Raw genomic sequence first — 18695 nt, 5'->3', positions numbered from 1 at the left:
TAATAGTTAAGAAGCTTAGGCTTTTTTTTTTTTTTTTAAGATTTTATTTATTTATTCATGAGAGACACACAGAGAGAGAGAGGCAGAGACACAGGCAGGGGGAGAAGGAGGCTCCCTGCAGGAGAGCAGCCTGATGTGGGACTTGATCCTGGGACCCCAGGATCATGCCCTGAGCCGAAGGCAGACACTCAACTGCTTGCCACCCAGGCGTCCCAATTTTTTCAAAGATAATTCAGGAAAAAGAATGACACCAGGACAGAAATAGAGACTCCGTAAAGGCTTATGGGTTTGTCAGGACAGTGATGAATTTGGTTTTAAGTATGTTTGATGATAAACATGGTTTGTATTAAATGGAGGTGTCTCATAGGCAGATGGAGATAATGATCCTGGAACTTAAAGGCAAGATAATATTTGGAAATCATTAATTTAGTCATTCAACAAATATTTATTGGGTGTCTGCTGCGTACCATGTATTTTGTTAGGCTCCATGGATACAGTAATATGTGATACAGTTTTAACTCTAAAAAGGCTCATAGTCTAGTGAAGCATACAGTACAAAAATAGATAATTAGAAAACAAAGTGGAAATACTTTGGGTATTTGAGAACTTTTAATTCATTCCTAATGAGGAGTACTTAATGAAGGCCTAGTTGATAGTTCCTGTCTAGAGAAAGTTAAAATGTAAGTTGCATGAGATCAGATAAATTTTTTTTGAACATTTTCATTTCAACATCTAGCATGTTCCCATTGATAGAGTGGTTATTCAACAGACATTTTTCTTTTTTTTTTTTTTTTTAAGATTTTTATTTATTTATTCGTGAGAGAGAGAGAGAGAGAGAGAGAGAGAGAAGCAGAGACATAGGCAGCGGGAGAAGCAGGCTCCCTGCAGGGAGCCCGATAGGCGACTCCATCCCAGGACCCCAAGGTCACGACCTGAGCCAAAGAAAGACGCTCAACTGCTGAGCCACCCACAGGTGCCCCTGATTTCCTTTTTTCAGTCGGTTGGGTGTCTGCTTTCGGCTCAGATCATGATCCTGGAGTCCCAGGATCGAGTCCTGCATTGGGCTCCCTGCTCAGCAGGGAGTCTGCTTCTACTCTGCCCCTCTCCCAGCTCATTCATTCTCTCTCTCTCTCTCTCTCTCTCGCTTTCTTTCTCAAATAAATAAATAAAATATTAAAAAAAAGAAACAATTTTTCTTAAAGAACTTGAGCTCATCATTCATTTTTTTCTGTTCTACTTTCCCGGTTTCTGTCTTTGCTTCCTCTTTGCTTGTTGGTTTTTGTTTTTGTTTTATTCTGTCTTTTATCTTGCTTCACCATTTATACAAATAAAAAATATATGATAATAAAATAAAACTTGTGCTTGTTGAGGGGCAGTACAGTGTGGAAAGTAAGATATTGGACTACTGGGTTTGGATCTTGATTCCTACATTTACCAGTTATTTGGGCTTGTTTCTGTTTTTTTTTTTTTTTTTTTGTTTGTTTGTTTGTTTGTTTGTTTTTGGTTTGGGCTCAGTTCATAATCTCAGAGTTGTGAGATCAAGCTCTGCATCGGAATCTGTGTTGGGCACAGGGTCTGGTCTGCTTGAGATTTTTCTCTTCCTCTCCTTCTACCCCTCCTGCCCTATGCTTACACACTCTCTCTCAATAAATTAATAAAATTTTTCTTAATGGTGAAACTGAGATGGTAATAGTACCCTCTGGGGTAGGCTTGTTAGAATCAAGTGAGGTCATACCTATAGAGTGCTTAGAGTCGTGGTTGGCACACAGGTGTTCAGTAACTGTTAATTACTATTGATGTTACACATTTATTTAATAGAATTGTTTTTAGGCAGAAACAAAGGAAAATAAAATACTCATGATATCATCCAGAGAAAATTGATATTAACATTTATGTGGTGTATCCTTTTTACCACACAAATTTTTAACACAAAAATGAGACCATGTTGAGCTTTTCATAGCCCATGTTCTTCACAATGTGCTTAGCTTTTTTATGTTATTAGATATTTGACATCATTTTTCAATATCTGCATATTATCTAATATAAAAGTAATATATTTTATTTATCTAGTATTTTACTGTCAGGTATATACTGTGTTTCCAGTTTTTTAGTAAACAGTTGTAATGAGCAATATGTTTACAGATAAATAGTTGAATATATCCATGGTGTTTCTTTCTTTAAAAAAATTTTTTTATTTATTGAAAGAGAGAGAGAGTGTGTGAGCATAGGGCAGGAGGCGTAGAAGGAGAGGGAGAGAAGAATCTCAAGCAGATCCTGCGCCCAACACAGATTCCAATGCAGAGCTTGATCTCACAACTCTGGCATTATGAACTGAGCCCAAACCAAGAATTGGATGCTGAACTCAGGTGGCCCCATGCTATTTCTTTAAAATTATTTTTGGAAGCAGTTTTGCTAGGCAAATGCAATCATTTATATGCCTGTCTTCAAAAATGAACACCTAATTTAGATACTTTAAACAAAATTCACAAATCCACATGGGTTTTGACTTTCTTTTGTAATTGAGTAATTCTGCAAGAACAGAATCTTTCTGGCTGTTTTTCCAAATTTATAAGATTTTTCTATCATGATACTTTTGTAAAAATATTACAGAAAATCTTTGTAAATAATTTCTTAAGTATTTTTCCTCTAAAACTTCAAAGTTTCTGTGATTACAAAAAGGAAGTTTTAAGAATCAAATGTCTAGTAGCCTAAATATGAGAAAGGAGATACTGAGAATTTTGAACTGGTGAATCTGTGTGACTTTGAGCATATTATTTAACCTTTCTGAGCTGTAGTTTTTCTCCTTACTATCTCCAGTTGTCCTGTGGAGCTCTTGTTTTTCCTGCCCTCTGCAGTTGCCTAACATCTGGGTCTACTCTTCAACATTGTACTTATTTGATCTTTGCTTATCAAAAGTGGAGACTTCTTGAAAGTAACAGACTTTAAGTTTGTTTCAAACAATCAGTTTGGACAGCGTATGAATATTGGTGGATATCCTTTGACTTAATTCTGAATTTTATTTCATGGCTACTTCATTGATGAGTTGGAATTCCCACAGGAAAGAAATAGTCAATGTCATGCTAATTGCCATAGTTCTTTTGTAATTTATAAATACTCACTTAAAATGTGACCTGATCCTTCAGAGTTATACCTTACTTCTTGGTAGTCTATGCAAAGAAAGTTAGTTTATATTTCTAGTTATTATTTTAAATCAAGCTACAAATAACCAAGCCAAAGAAATTTCTGGTAAAATCATAGTCTTGTCTATTGAAATATTTCTTCTTTCTTTCTGTCCTCCCTCCAAATAGAACTCTGAGATGTGGTATAAGCGTCACAGTATTGCTATTGGAGAGGTGCCAGCTTGCCGTCTTGTCTACCGCAGACAGCTGACAGAGGCCAATGTCGAAGAGATATGGAAGTCTATGACATTATCGTAGTATGTGCAGTTGATATTAATGAGAACTTTCAGTGTTCTCTTTTCTTTTTCAATTTTGCTCCTCTACTACTCTCTGCATATTTGATTTTCTGAAATTATGTATTAAAATCTTTGTATTATTTGCAGCTGTGCTGCTTGGCAAACATAATTTAACTAAATTCTGGAAATTTTCTACCGTCATTTATAGAATAGCTAAGAATAGAAACTTCAAAGTTCTTAAACTTCCTATAACACTGAAGCTTTATGTTTAATGAAACACAGTGGTAAGTTTGATCTCCTAGATATTTGGCATACAATGGATAATTAAAGTAAATGATGTTATATAGAAGGTTTTTTTTCCCTTTCACAGACATACTAGTAGCAGTTTCTCATCACTGGATAAGCTGGCTTTCGTTTTTTATATCTTTACTTATGAAATATATTTCTTGGCATCGAAGCATTATGTTATTAAATTAGTGAGGCAATCTGTTAATAGCCAAAGGATCTTTTAAATTTGTTTCATCATATTCAATTTCTAGCCTTTTTGCCAAAGATTGGATGAAATGCATGAAAACAACACATTTTAAAGATTGATCTTTTACATGTCAAGTTTTTGGGTAATGTTGATTTTTTTTTTTTAAGTACTTAATTATCATGTATCTTTCCAGCTTACAGAAAGTTCTTGGCCTGGATTCTTTGGAAGAAGTCTTAGACATTAAACTGGTCAACTCCAAGTTCATCATCCATAATGTGTACAGTGTGAGCAAGCAGGGAGTTGTCATCCTTGATGACAAGTCAAGTAAGTGCCTAAAAACCATTCTAGTGGTCCTATTTTGACCCACTATGTTGGCTGCACAGTCCCATCAGCTTTTCTTTTGATCCTTCCCTAAATCCTCAATAAATGTATCCCCTCAGTATTCATAGTGGTGTCTCACTTCCTCGTATCTTTTAAATAATTATGTGGATTAAGGAAGTGACAAGGAAAGGTGAATATCCAGGACTCAAAGCCTCAGCACAGTCCATCCAGAGGCTAGTTCAGTGTTAGCTATATATAGGGCATTAAGTAGTTCTTTATCATTCACGGAAAATCCCTGAAAAGTAAGTTTAAGACCTAACCTAAAAAAAAAAAAAAAAAAGACCTAACCTAATACTTGAGTTAGTTTGCCACTGACTGGGCCTTAGAGATTGATTTTAGGTTTCAAGTGGGTCTGACTGATTTTTGGTTCTCACTGACCTTTTTTTACGTTATAGTGTCTCTGTGGTAGATTTTCTGGGAGAGTCTTGGTTTAGGTCCTTTTTTATTCTTATTGATAAAAAAAGGTAGCCCTTTAAATGCTGAAGATGCTTTAATTTTTTTTTATACCTTTTCTCCCAGTTTACAAATCAGGAAAAAAAAGACATTTAGCAGCTGCCTATCCTGTTTTTTTTTTTTTTTTTTAATTTGGAAAAATAGTGATATGGTACCTACTTGTAGTGGTCCAGAATCCCTGAATGGGTTTTAAAGTTTTCTTCTCTTGAATTGGGGATGGGCCAGAATTGGATGGCTTTTGAATGGTTCTTTTGTAAATACTTCCAACCCTTGATCCTGGGGAGAGCTGGAGCTAGAATGACCATTGGATGTGGGAATATGCTATAGTACTTTTGGATTTTTTATAAGTTATTATTAAATTTAGGTCTGGAGGCTCCTGGGCAGCAAGATAGAACTCTACCAGAAGGAGCCTGAGCAGCTGTGAGAGGGGAGGAGGTTTTTCTAGGCCCTGATTCCTGACAGGAGCAGAATGTGTCTTTGAAACTTGAAACACCTGGTCTTTTTTTTTTTTTTTTAAATTTTTATTTATTTATGATAGTCACACACACACAGAGAGAGAGAGAGGCAGAGACATAGGCAGAGGGAGAAGCAGGCTCCATGCACCGGGAGCCTGACGTGGGATTCGGTCCGGTCTCCAGGATCGCACCCTGGGCCAAAGGCAGGCGCCAAACCGCTGCGCCACCCAGGGATCCCAACAGCTGGTCTTTTATGTAGTGTCTGTATCTGGAATGGAGGACATCAGGAAACAAATTCATGACTTTGTGAGTTGTAGGTTAATATCAACATATAAAATTAAATTACATAGAATAATGGGGTTATTGCCTTTTTTTTTTTTAATTTTTTAAATTTATTTATGATAGTCACAGAGAGAGAGAGAGAGAGAGAGAGAGAGAGAGAGAGAGAGGCAGAGACACAGGCAGAGGGAGAAGCAGGCTCCATGCACCGGGAGCCCGACGTGGGATTCGATCCTGGGTCTCCAGGATCGCGCCCTGGGCCAAAGGCAGGCGCTAAACCGCTGCGCCACCCAGGGATCCCCTGGGGTTATTGCCTTTGAAATACATCTAAAATCCTTCCACATTCTTTGAGCACAGCAAACATTAATACTTTTACTTACCATTTAGATAATCAGTCGTCTTTTGTCTTATCAAGTTCTTCAGAAAGAAGGATGCTTCCACAAGGCTCAGGTTCATTAGATCTGACATAGTTCAACCAGTGTCTTTCCAGTTTTTCACAAAGTGAAGAAGATGGAGAAGTGGAAGCATGAGTGCTGGTCCATCTCATTATATATCTGTGTCAGAACCAGGAGGGGAGAAACCAAGGAAGAAAGGCTCAGCTGGGATTTTTTGTAGCAATGTTAACAATTATTATTTTAAGGCCGTCTAAGAACTAATAGCCTATATCAGTATGTCAGTGGAACTTCCTTCCCCTAAAACATTTTGAAAATTGAAACATGCAAAAGGACAGTTATATTGGACAATGGACATACAGAATTTACCCTCCTCCCTTTTTTAAGTGTTTGGTGAACTGAATTCACAAATATAGTTGATAACTAATATGTTTGCTTTTTCTGTTTTTTTCTTTTCCTTCTTTAATTCTTAAGATAACTGATTAGTTTGTTTCTTTGGGATGAACTATCAAATTTCTCCTTTTCACCAAAGCTTTAAGAAGTGCATCTTGTCCTTAGAGCAATTTGTGGGCAGGCATTTGTACGAGCACATGTGACACTGTGGCTGATAGAAAACTTTCCAATTGTTAAACATTCTGCTATATTAATAAGTGATTTGAGATGTGTGATTGGCAGATATGTTTCTTATTATTTGGACAGGTTATACACTCTTATGATACTATGTATGTATATAATTCCTTTAGTTATACGCAGCTGGATAAAATATCTTTTTATTTTCATTTCTCTGCAGAAGAACTTCCTCATTGGGTACTGTCAGCTATGAAGTGTTTGGCAAATTGTAAGTACTAATTATCCTCCAGTTTTATAAGATTAACAGAAATTAGTGCCCTGAATTAGAAAATATTTTTGTTCAATGGCCTGAACATTGATTTGACACCTGTGAGACTGGCAGTTAATTATTTTGGGACTAGTGTGCTTTTAGTGATGAATTTGCGACTTAGTGAAAGGGCTGAGTTATGGAATATTTTTAAAGGAATTTTGTGCTTCTCTTTTCTGGTGAATATAATCACACTACAGATAAAGTCCAAATTACTTCTGTTTCATCACAGTCAAGAAAAATCAGTTATATTGAATATAATATTTTGCAGATAGCTGCCTGTTAACAATTTATACATTTTTATTTATAAGGCTTGTATTTATGTATAAAGCTTGTAAAACATATATTCCTGAGTATGCCGTGTATTTAAATCTCAGTTTGCTCAGCAGATCCTATCTACTATTGGCCTTTTATAGAGCACCAGTTTAAGTGGGGAAGCAATGTTTTGGAAGACTAGTCTGACTGATAAGCAGGATGATTTGGAAGCAGGAGAACGTGTGTGCAGAGAAACATGAAGGCATCTTTCAGTAATTGGATATAAGGTGATGGGGCCTGGATTGTGGTGGCCCTCTGAGGATTTGCATAGGCGTAGGCAGTCCATTGTGTAGGCATAGATATCACTTCGTTGCCTATCATAGATGCCATAAAGAATGTGTTGTTATAGTATCTCACTAACACTGCCATTTTTCTGGGGATTTTTTAGAGGGCTAAACCCAGAGAGGGGATGGTTAATGGCTTAACCCAAACAAGTGATTTTAGTGAGAGGAATTTTAGTTATTTTGGCTGACTAATAATGATGATGTTTGGTCTGTGGGACCTTTCATCCTCAAAGATGGCCTCAGAAAGATACCTTTTGGATAGGGCTCACATGTATAGATATAGATGTAATAAAATTTTGAATAAGTAGACTCTGAATGATTTATTGAGCTGGTGTTAGTTTTGTCTGATTGAAATGTCTGATTCTGTTTTGTCTGATTGAATGAAATTAAGATAACTATGTAGTTTACTGTAGGTAATCTCAGTATATGGACAATGATTACATACTATCATTCTGAATATGAATATCAATTATTAGCTTGTGTGAAGCCCAAAGTTTTCTGTGTTTAATTATTAAATTTTCATTGGTTTCTGACTAATATTTTGGAACCTCTGAGATGTAGAGTAGTTTTAGCCTGGGAGAGTGCTTTTTTCTTCTTGCTCAACCATTTGAAGTAAATAAAATTTAAATTACATCTTTGGCCAGAGTTGGCAATGATGAGATAGAAGGTACAAATGCAAAGTTAAATTACCCATTTCTGAATTCCTGGCAAACCAAGGATTTGGAAGTTGATCAACTGGTAAAGAATAGAGGAAGCCAGTAAAACAAATCTAGGGGCTACAGTATGTTCTGTAATATGTACTAAGGTGTGGTTGTGATACAGATTTTTCCATGGTGATTAAAATGTAGTGAAGAGTATAATTTTTCCCTCAAGTGAGTTGTAAACATAATGCCACAAAAAACTGCTGGAGGAATATTAGAATGACTGGAATTTTGTAACAATGAAGGAGCAAGATGTAAAGAGCAACTTTGTGATGTTCTCCATGTATATGAAATGGTATTATATTAGGTAGAAGTTCTTGGGAACAGGGACATGTCTTATATGGATCAAGTGTGAGTGCTTTACAGATGTTTGGCATATTCATAAAAATGCTTGTTTATGTGTCAAAGGAAAAAGGTGACCAAAGGCAAGGGTGTCCTTTGAATAGTTTTGGATAATAATAAGTTTTCCAAATTCTTGTTGGCCTCCCAAATTTACTTTGACCTTTTCCTTATCCTTCTTGAGTCTAGATTCCCATTATAGTCATCTAATAGGGAACAACAGGAAGGATAGGCGGGCTCATTTATAGGGTATTTTGAAGGCCTCTTGCCTCCTTTTCTGTAAATTTGCTGCTCACCTCTTTCTGGCAGGACCATTGGAAGACCATGTGTACATAGGCCTGGGTTCTTTCCTGTTGGCCAGCCTCATGGTTGGCCACAGAATGATGGCCTGATAGTAAATACAAAAATATGTTAACTGTGTTTTTCTTCTTCTTCTTTTTTTTTTTTTTTAGATTTTTTAATTTTTATTTATTTATTTTTTATTTATGATAGTCGCACAGAGAGAGAGAGAGAGAGAGAGAGAGAGAGGCAGAGACACAGGCAGAGGGAGAAGCAGGCTTCATGCACCGGGAGCCCGACACGGGACTCGATCCCGGGTCTCCAGGACCGCGCCCTGGGCCAAAGGCAGGCGCTAAACAGCTGTGCCACCCAGGGATCCCCAACTGTGTTTTTCTTCTTTGAGCATATACATTACAAGGATTACAAGGATTCAATTTAAAAAAAAAAAATGGATGCAGGCAATGTTTTTCCAAGATCTGTCAGGAATAATATGTATAAGAGATATTCTGAAGTTCATGATGACTAAGAAACAAAAAAGTCTTAGAAATAAGACCTCTTCTCATGGGGCCCACTGTGCACTTGTGTTTTTACAGAAACTTTTGTTTTGTTTTGTTTGTGTAAATTTTTAACGGGAAAGATGAAATGTTCATAAAGGGATATAACTGCTTACAATCAACCACATACTTATCTTGGAGGGGGCAGTAATTCAAGGCAATGTGGATTGCTTGCTGAGATATATCAAGGTAATTATTTCAATTGACTAAGCTTGGGGTATTTCAGAGAAGGAAGCAAGCAAGAATGAATGACTGTGTTGGCTGCTAGGTTAACATGGTACCAACTATAGATCTTCCATAATTTTAATTATTTTAGTCAAACAAGTTATTTTAGAAGTATAGAGATTATTAAAAGTTAAGAGGGTTTTAAGGAGGCCAACAAAAAGCCAATTTCACATTGTCCCATTGACCTAGAAATGTGAAGGCCCAGAATGTTTCACTGTTTTTTGTTTTTGTTTTTTTTTAGTTTTATCTTTTCTCTTTTGTTGCAGTGATTCTGGAGAAAGGCTTTCTTTCAGCTTTTGCTGGTCTTACCATTTGTTGCCCTGAGGGTAGAGATCTCTTTGTGTCTTAGTTGTTTAGTCTTGTGTTCTGCTGGCCCAGAACTGGCCAGTGCACTTGCCTTTCTTCTTTCTCCCATGCTGTGTGGAAATTGAGAGGACTGGCCAAACTGTTCCTCATGAGGCTACTTGCCATTTCCCTCAAGGCACAGGCAGGTCTGGTTTATCTCTCCACTTGGCAGTGTAAATCTGTGGGGTGTGTGTGTGTGTGTGGATTCCTGGGGGCATTTGCTGCCGTATCTATAGAGAGCTAAGCATTTCTTCTTGTTCCTCTTTGGCCCCAGATCCAAGTGGATCTTTGCCTTTCTTCTGCTTAGGGTATGGCTGGGACCACATTGTTCCAGGCTTCTTATAGCTACCCCAACTTTGAAACATGCTCTGCTTGATACACTGTCTTTTGAAGGTTGGTTGGGGAGCAAATAGAGTGTTTTATAATCAGAATGAATTACAGGACACAATGTAAAATCTCCTTTTTAGACTATCTTTAAGAAAAGGAGTATAAGTTCTTATTAGTCTGAAATAGTTTAATTGAAGGTAGAAATTGATTAACTCAGCTCTGACTCTAGGATTTAATAATATAGCAATGATAAAATAACGAAAAGCTTTGAAAATTGCTTTATAACTTGTCTATTACATAGGTGAGCTAATTATCATCTTGGTCAACTGTGTCAAGACTAGGAAAACATTGAATATTTCAAAGAAAAATAATCATTGTCTACATTTAATAAAAATGCCTTTCAGAAGGATGTTAAAGAAAGAGTGGGTTTCTTTTAAAATGCAAGTAAGCCAGTGATTTTCCTCATTGTTTTATACTAGATTTTGATTTATACATAAAGAATATTTGTGTAAGCAAATGTATAATGTCAACTTATATAACCTCAATTTTCCCCATGAAAACTTATCTATTCTTGATATCTATACACACTATACACATATGCACAGAGACTAATCCTTAGAAATGATTGTCCCATTAATGTTTCTTTTTCTGTCTCTCTTTTTAACAGGGCCTAATTGTTCAGATTTGAAGCAGCCTATGTATTTAGGATTTGAAAAAGATGTCTTTAAAACCATAGCAGATTACTATGGTCACCTGAAAGAGCCTCTGCTTACATTTCATCTTTTTGATGCCTTTGTCAGTGTATTAGGTAAGTTGGAATATAATGAACATGTGCCTGTGTTTTACTTATTTTATTTTTAAAGATTGTATTTATTTATTCATGAGAGACACACAGAGAGGCAGAGACATAGGTAGAGGGAGAAACAGGCTCCCTGTGGGGAGCCTGATGTAGGACTTGATCCCAGGACCGGGATCATGACCTGAGCTGAAGGGAGACACTCAACCACTGAACCCCCAGGTGCCCGAGCATGTGTCTGTATTACTGACTTTTTTCCATTTCACTTTCTACTGTCTTGACTTCCATAGCATTTTTATTTTTGTTTTTAAGATTTTATTTATTTATTTGAAAGAGAGAGAGAGAGACAGAGAATGCAAGAGAAAGAGCAAGCATGAGCAGGGAGAGGGGCAGAGGGGAGAAGCAGGGTCTCTGGTGCAGGGCTTGATCCCAAGACCCCAGGATCATGACCAGAGCTGAAGGCAGATGTTTAACCGACTGAATTACCCAGGTGCCCCTCCATAGCATTTTTGAAATAAAAACTGAAGTACTTGGCCGGTTGCAGTCCTCTTCTATGAAGGAGGAAAAGAAAATGGTTAAGCTCTGTTAAGAAACTCAAAATGAGGGCAAATAGTTTTTACTTCTTAAGAAAGAGTAATATACTATGTGTCATTTTTGTACAAAAAAGTACAACTTCTGTGGTAGAGAAGAATGTGAATTTGACATTTAGTGTTCAGAGTTAATCTACTATTCTGGATTTGCCTTTATGAACAGTCAAGTATGGGAGATGTATTTTCACTTAGAAATCTAATTTCTTTTCATAGAATGAATAGGTTTTTGTAGGACTATTTGTTAGTTGTGACATGAAAATAAATATGGTAACTTTATCATTCTCTGAAACTTGTTCCTATTCTTCACATAGATCTATGTACTTCAGAATTTACGGTGTCAAAAAAGCAGGGCTGAAAGGAAAAACAATCTACATTATTGCTCTAGGTCTTTTTGATATTGTTCCTTTCTTCTTGGATATCAGATTTTCCTGTGGCTATTGTGATTGTTCAATAAATATTATTGTTTTATTGTTACAAAGTTTGCTTTAATGACCAAATCATTGTGTGGCTATCATGCTCTGTTATGTGAATTTGTGGGAACTCACATACTCTTATTGCTGAGTATTGTGGGGTTTAGCTATCTTTCCCGTCTCTTCTCTTTTCCTTTCTCCTCTTTCCATCTTACTTTCTTCTTGGAAAGTATGGGTGCCACCATAGTGACATCCTCATAAAATAAAGTATCAGCAATATTTGAGTAACTTACCTGATAGTACTTTAAATTTTAATATTCTGTAGACTTTTTGATAATAAGAAACAAAATATAACAACTGTAAATCATGTGCATAAGAATGAGTGTGTTTTTAAAGAGATTAATATTGGGAACAGATGAAAGGATTAGGCCTGCTAGTGGGGTTTGAGACCACTGGGTTGGTCTTGGTATTTTGTGTTCAACCGAAGAGGATTGAGGGCTTCTCTCTTTTTGAATATCACACCTAATGATGGATACTTTCTGCTGTTTAATATGCATATGGACTCATTGAGCCCATTCTCACTTTAGCTATTTACTGCCATTGTACCACTGGTAAAATAAGAATTCTAAAGACTGGATTAAAAATTACTTCTTAGGTTTTCTTCTCATTTTCCATTTTCATAACATTCTGTTGTAAAAGTGATCTGGGTTGGAAACACAATACTTGGAACTTTTTTTTTTTTTTTTAGAAAACAAATTCCAATTTGAATCAGCTATGTTTATGGCATCACTGGTCTCTTCTACCACAGTTGTTTGTTTTGATCTCAGCTAGGAATTAAAGCTGATTATTTCCAAGTTGATGTCAAATCAGTCACCCTCTAAAATATTGCTTGTACAGGGTTTAGGATGGAGAAGGATGGACAAAATGGAGAATTTATGGCAGTTAGATATTTGCAAGAAGAGACTAATGTGTAAGGATAGTCAAAATTTATTAACCTTCCCTGTTCCAGTCCTTTTCAAGTGACCATGTTTGAGACACTCTGTATCGGAAACCATATATTTTAGATCCTATGTAGTAAAAGAAGAAATAGAAAGTCTTCAAGATTATCATAATTTGATCATTATATGATTAACGAAGATGATCTAGTAAAGCAATCCTGTTAATGGCTGTGGGAAAAGGTAATATGTATAGATATGTACAAACCAGATACATAAGTTGAATCTCAACGGAGTTGATTCAATTCTTCAAACCTTTTGACTTACTTGGATTGCAGTAGGGTGACATTAGATAGGTAAGTAATAAAGTAGATAATCAGCGTACTTTGTATAGAAGCTAAACATTCTATAACATTTTCATTTTCAGTGGAAATGATTTGCAGTTTAAGTAATGAATTTTTTGAGGTTTATTCCTTTGCTTCTAAGAATGAAATAAGCTAGCTTGATGCAAAACCTGTGACCTTGAGAGCCTTTAGTCATTGTTACTTGAAGCAAAATATCTAAGTGTTCTTATGGAAAAAAAGAAAAAGATATTTTTGGAGATGTAAGACTTGTTCTTTACTTACAATAGAAAAAATGAATTTTTAAAAGATTTTATTTATTCATAATAGACACAGAGAGAAAGACAGAGAGAGAGAGAGAGAGAGGCAGACACACAGGCAGAGGGAGAAGCAGGCTCCATGCTGGGAGCCCAACGTGGGACTTGATCCCGGGACTCCAGGATCACACCCTGGGCCAAAGGCAGGCGCTAAACTGCTGACCCACCTAGGGATCCCCAGAAAAAATGATCTAATTTGGGTCAGCAGTCTGACCTAACAACATGATTATGTATAGTAATTAATTTTCATTTCCAAAATGGCAGTTTCTTTTTAAGATTATAATTTGTCTGATTCTTAAATGGGGTGAATGAGATAATCTAGCATCTTTCACTCACACTCCACATGTACCCTAGAACCCATTGAGCTGTGTAGCTTGCCATAATTTGTCATGTCGAGAAAAAGAGGGACACGTATGAAGCCCAAAAGGGCAGGGGATGGTGTTTGGATAGTTGGGTGACTTGTGGGTTTTATCATATTATAATTTGAGTTTCCACACTGGTGATCTATGGGGTAAATCTAAGAGATGTATCTGGTTTAACCTCTTTTAGAGAGCTATTTTTAGAAAGAAAATTTAATTAATTGCCAAACTTGAAGAAACAGGAAATTCACTAAGAATTTGTGAATCTGTGAAGAGAAAAATTTGAGTATCTAGCAGTTCTGGGCTTGAATTTCCATGAGTGTAAACTGCTGCATTTGTGTAGCTAGTGCCACCACTAGAAGGAGCAAGTGTTCCAGGAACATGAACTCCAATTTACAAACTCTCCAGTGTTTCCCACTGCTTCTGGGACTCCCAAGCCAAGTTCACGTGACTCCCTTTGCTCATTTATTCCTTTTGCCTGCTCCTGCAGGTTTATTTGCTAGGCGGCCAGAAACCTGAGTAGCTCTTTGCTGCTCCTTGCCTCTTAAATGCAAAGTTTAGAAAATGCCATTGAAATTCACTAGGTTGATTGCACATTGGATTACCTAACCAAACAGTTGAGATCTTCTTCTGTGTTTTAACCTAGAAACAATTAGAAGGGTAGACTTTCCATTCTTTGGTTCTTTTGTCTAAGACTTCTCAGAGATCTTCTGGAAATGTGTACCATCATTGCCTTACTACCCTCTTGCTCTTACGTTTTTGAGTTATCTCAGGGTCCTTCTCCCATGGTAATTCTTAAGGGAAAACAATTCTTTTTTTCAGAGACTGCCTAGTGGGTGTGCTTAACCAGACAGAGGGCCCTTGCCCATGTTAGTACAAAGTTCTTGCTGGTGGTGCTCTCTGCTCTCAGAACCCAGGGGTTATGTCTGGAGCTTCTGAAGATGTAGATGAGCCAAGGTAAGGATATTAAATCACCTCCAGATAAAATGATTACCATTATATCAAGAATGATAGGAATAAAGTGGAATTAGGGAAATGCCTAGATATTCCTTGGCTATAACAAAATACCTAAGCTATTTATAAACATACCAGTAATCACTAGGATAACCGAAAAAACTTTTTGGAAAAAAATCAAGACTTTTCTCATACCATTCATCAAGATAAATTCCAACTGAGAGAATTAAATGTAAAAAATGCAAATCTAAAATACAGTTGATATTTATCTGATGTTGGGTGGGTGAAGGACTTTCTCAGCATAAAAGCAAAAGAAGTCATAAAAATGCTGCAGTGGTTTGAGACTCTTCCCGTAGGAAAGGGCATCATCTTATACGCGGGTGAATCTGTGCCTACTTTTAAACAATTCACAAAGGCGACTTGTTTGCCTTTCCTTCAAAGCCTCTGGAGAAATAATCCCTCTTGCTATGTCTTTCTTTGGACAAGGAGTCCTTGCCAACTGCTCTGTAGTCGGAATTCTTTTGCATTAATATAAACTTTTTCCTTTTTATATCTCTTCTCTGTGAAAATGAAATGGATTTTTTTTTTTATTATTCCTTTGGTTGTTCAAAAACTACAGTGAACCTTCTTGAGTCTCTCATTGTCTGGCTGAAAAGACATGGTCTCACTGGCCTTTCAGGGAAATCTGGACCCTCTCAAGAGTCTGCATATTTCACTTCTTTTTTGAAGCTCCCACAAGGGATAGCTTATTGATGACATTGCATATGTTAGTAGAAACATCAGTTCTACTTTGCAAAAATAAAAATTGTGTTTGTGATGATTTGAGAGTGGAAATCTAATGTAACCATTGGAGAATGGGAAGGACAGTGACAAAGGTAGGGGACCCACAAAGCACTGACAACTTTTAACCTGTCGTGTGGTCCTCAGGCTGAGGTGTCACCTAATAACCTATAATATAGAACATTATTTTAATTGTGTTTATTTTTATCATAAGGACAGTCAGGTTTCTTTGAGTATTCAATTGTTTATTCAGTTATCCTTCATCAATCCAGCTAAATAATGAACTGTTTCCTGATGGAAAAAAGTTTCACAGGTGAATTGTGTAAGTTATTTTGTGAATTGTCTATTGTGTTTTCATTATTTTATTCTTATTTCACCAATGGAAATATCACCCAACTCCGGTAACTTAGTTTGTTGACCTCAGTCTTTCCACTTCGGTGAGTCACTCTGCCTTTCTAGGTACTGGTCTTTTTCATTGATAAATGGTAATAATATCTGTCATGCTTCTAGATATGAAAACATGAAACTTAAAGCAATGAATTACACTAATTTTTCTACTAAAACCTGTTGTTTCAAAAAATATTTAAAAATAGAACAGTGTATAAATTAAGAGAGAGTAATCATTTTGCTATCTGGCTATGTCTTCTCTCAAATGATAGCAAGGTTTTTTTTATATGAAACTACTGTGATAGATCTTCATAATCTATAATTGGGATAACCATTAGTAGATCATTCTGAAATGCAAGAAGCAAGTTCTCTCTGTGGCTACAGAATGTCCTTGTCCTTTCTCTAAAAGGAAGACTTGGTTATTTTTATGGTGATGTCTGAGATAACTGAAATGATGAAAGATGAAAAGTCATTCTTTTAGCTTTGTTAAGCAAAATGAAATTAATCCAAAGAATAAAATAGTTACCACATTGAAACTTTGTGGTTATAAAGTGAAGAGAGATTGCTAATGTCCTTCAAAGGTTTTAAAACCTAATACACCCCCCTACCCCTCCACCCCCACAAATCTAAAAAAAATCTTTATAATCAGTAATAGTTTATGATCTTGAAGAATCCAAAGGTACTTTTGAAGATGTATCTGAGTTCAACTGTATACTGTCATGTGTAATTTAAAGCTTAGTTCTCTTGCAGTCATTTTTCCAGAGTTTGGTAATGTGCTTTTGTCAGAAAGCTTTTATTGAAAGAGAAAAAAAAAGATTAGGTAATGGTCAGCAATGAGAAAGAAGTTAGGAAACAGAAGTCAGATTAAACTATTTTTGAGAATCTAAGTATTCCTACATATGTTCAAACTGAGGAAAGCATTATGTAGCACTCCAAGATTCAAAAGCAGATCTAGAAGTGAATCCTGCTTTGACATTTGAACAGACTGAAAAATAACATCCTTGGGACTAGATGCCAAGAAGGACTGAAGTATTACAGGCACATCAAACCTCAGCCTTTTCGCCATACATCTTCCCTTTAATCATATTCATACCACTTCATGGATCACCTAGGTGCTTTTACTCTTTACTTTCATCCTGGATCTGTCTCCTGTGCTCAGACCAGAATATCTGTCTGATTCTGGCTGTATATTCCTGGATATTTGTTATGTAAGAGCCTTGGTTCAAACTGAGTAGTCTGTAAGCCAATGTTTCAGAAACTGGGTGTTGGATATGAATTCTATGTAGTAGGACAGCATTAAACAAAGAAAAAGAATAGTGTACAAATACCACAGTCCGTTGTCTATAGTAAGAGTAGGTATTTTTATACACTTTTTTTTGTTTTACTTACTTATATTTGTACATATAACATATGTTTTTTAATTTCAGTTGTAGTAAAACATTTTTGAAAAACCCCCATTCTAAATTTCATCTATACCTAATTATATAGTAAGATGATTGTGAGGATTTAATGAATGAGAAGACCTCTCGGAAAGTGTAATATTGCTCAAATATTACTAGTAATAGTAGTTAGATGCTTATAGTACACACGGTTTGTCCTTTATACTTAGATTTAAAAACGCTTTTTACCTATGATCATATTTTTTAAAGTTACATTCAGTTTTTTATTCCTTTTGTGGTGGAATTAGCATTTTAAAGTGGCTTGAAGTTTCTTCAGGGATACACTACATTGTATTTGTACTTCATGAGAGAGAAACGAGGAGTGGTTTTCTCCTGGCTTTCATTTTGAACTCTCAAGGAAATGGTTTTGTGGGCACTCTTTGATATTAAAGAGCTAGTTTCAGATTTCACTATGTTGAGAAATTCTCTATTCTTTTTACTATCTAATCCTTGTCCCCAGTTAAAGAATGCAGAGTGATATTTTATTCAACTATGTGCATGTTAAATATTTGTGCATATTCTTTGAGCCAGCATTTCTTCTTACAGGGATTTATCCTTAGGAAATAATTGACACATGGACAAAGTAGGTAATACAGCATGGTATTTAGGTATGTATGCCCCTAGCTGTGTGGGCTCACTTTGTACCCTTCCACTAAGTAGCTGTGTGATGTGGGCAAGTGCCCTCCTCTCTGTAAGCCTCACTTTCTTTTTCTGTAAATGAGAATAATGATAGTTGTCTACCTTGCAGAGCTGTTGTCAGGATTAAATGAGACAATATTTGATGTTTAGAACACTGTACGTAATAAAATGCTTAATAAATGTTAACTATTTTCATCATAAAATTAGTTTTATTATAATAAATAATAAATAGCTGCTATTATAATATAAATGTAAATGTAATAGCTGCTATTATTCTAATTTTTAAATTAGTTCTAATTTTTAATGATGGAAAATTAAACTCCAGAATCATTATCAAACTTTTAAAATTCTTTTCTGTAGTGGAAGATCTCGTACTCAAGTTCCAAAGTGTTTTGTGAAATTCACATGCTTTTACATGTGGTAGAACTATTTGCTGCCATCAAGATTAATGGCATGGAAGTGCAGCAAATCACTGCATTCTACAAAGATTTTATTTGGTTTTTAATCTATTCTTCTATTTTTATTTAGCACACATATAATGTGATAAACTAGGGCACAGTTAAATGTCTTTGTGACCAAATTATTTCCCTTGTCTATGGTATCTATGTTTATAATAATAAAAGAATTCTAGGATTATGGCTTTTTATGCTAT

At 35.9% G+C, this 18695-nt stretch overlaps 1 protein-coding gene across 1 annotated transcript in view; it reads left to right on the top strand.

Moving 5' to 3' along the window:
- DEPDC1B (DEP domain containing 1B) overlaps window positions 1–18695 on the top strand; it is an 83457-nt gene that overhangs the window by 37673 nt on the left and 27089 nt on the right. Inside the window, exons 4-7 of the mRNA XM_041766899.1 lie at window positions 3309–3436; window positions 4084–4214; window positions 6641–6688; window positions 10764–10904. Of these exons, the coding sequence (XP_041622833.1) occupies window positions 3309–3436; window positions 4084–4214; window positions 6641–6688; window positions 10764–10904 (448 nt within the window). The remainder of the gene's footprint in view (window positions 1–3308; window positions 3437–4083; window positions 4215–6640; window positions 6689–10763; window positions 10905–18695) is intronic.

Source organism: Vulpes lagopus, chromosome 8 (genome assembly GCF_018345385.1).
Source record: "Vulpes lagopus strain Blue_001 chromosome 8, ASM1834538v1, whole genome shotgun sequence".
NCBI lineage: Eukaryota > Metazoa > Chordata > Mammalia > Carnivora > Canidae > Vulpes > Vulpes lagopus.
The sequence above is the reverse complement of the archived record's forward strand: the minus strand, read 5'-3'. Positions and strand labels throughout refer to the sequence as shown.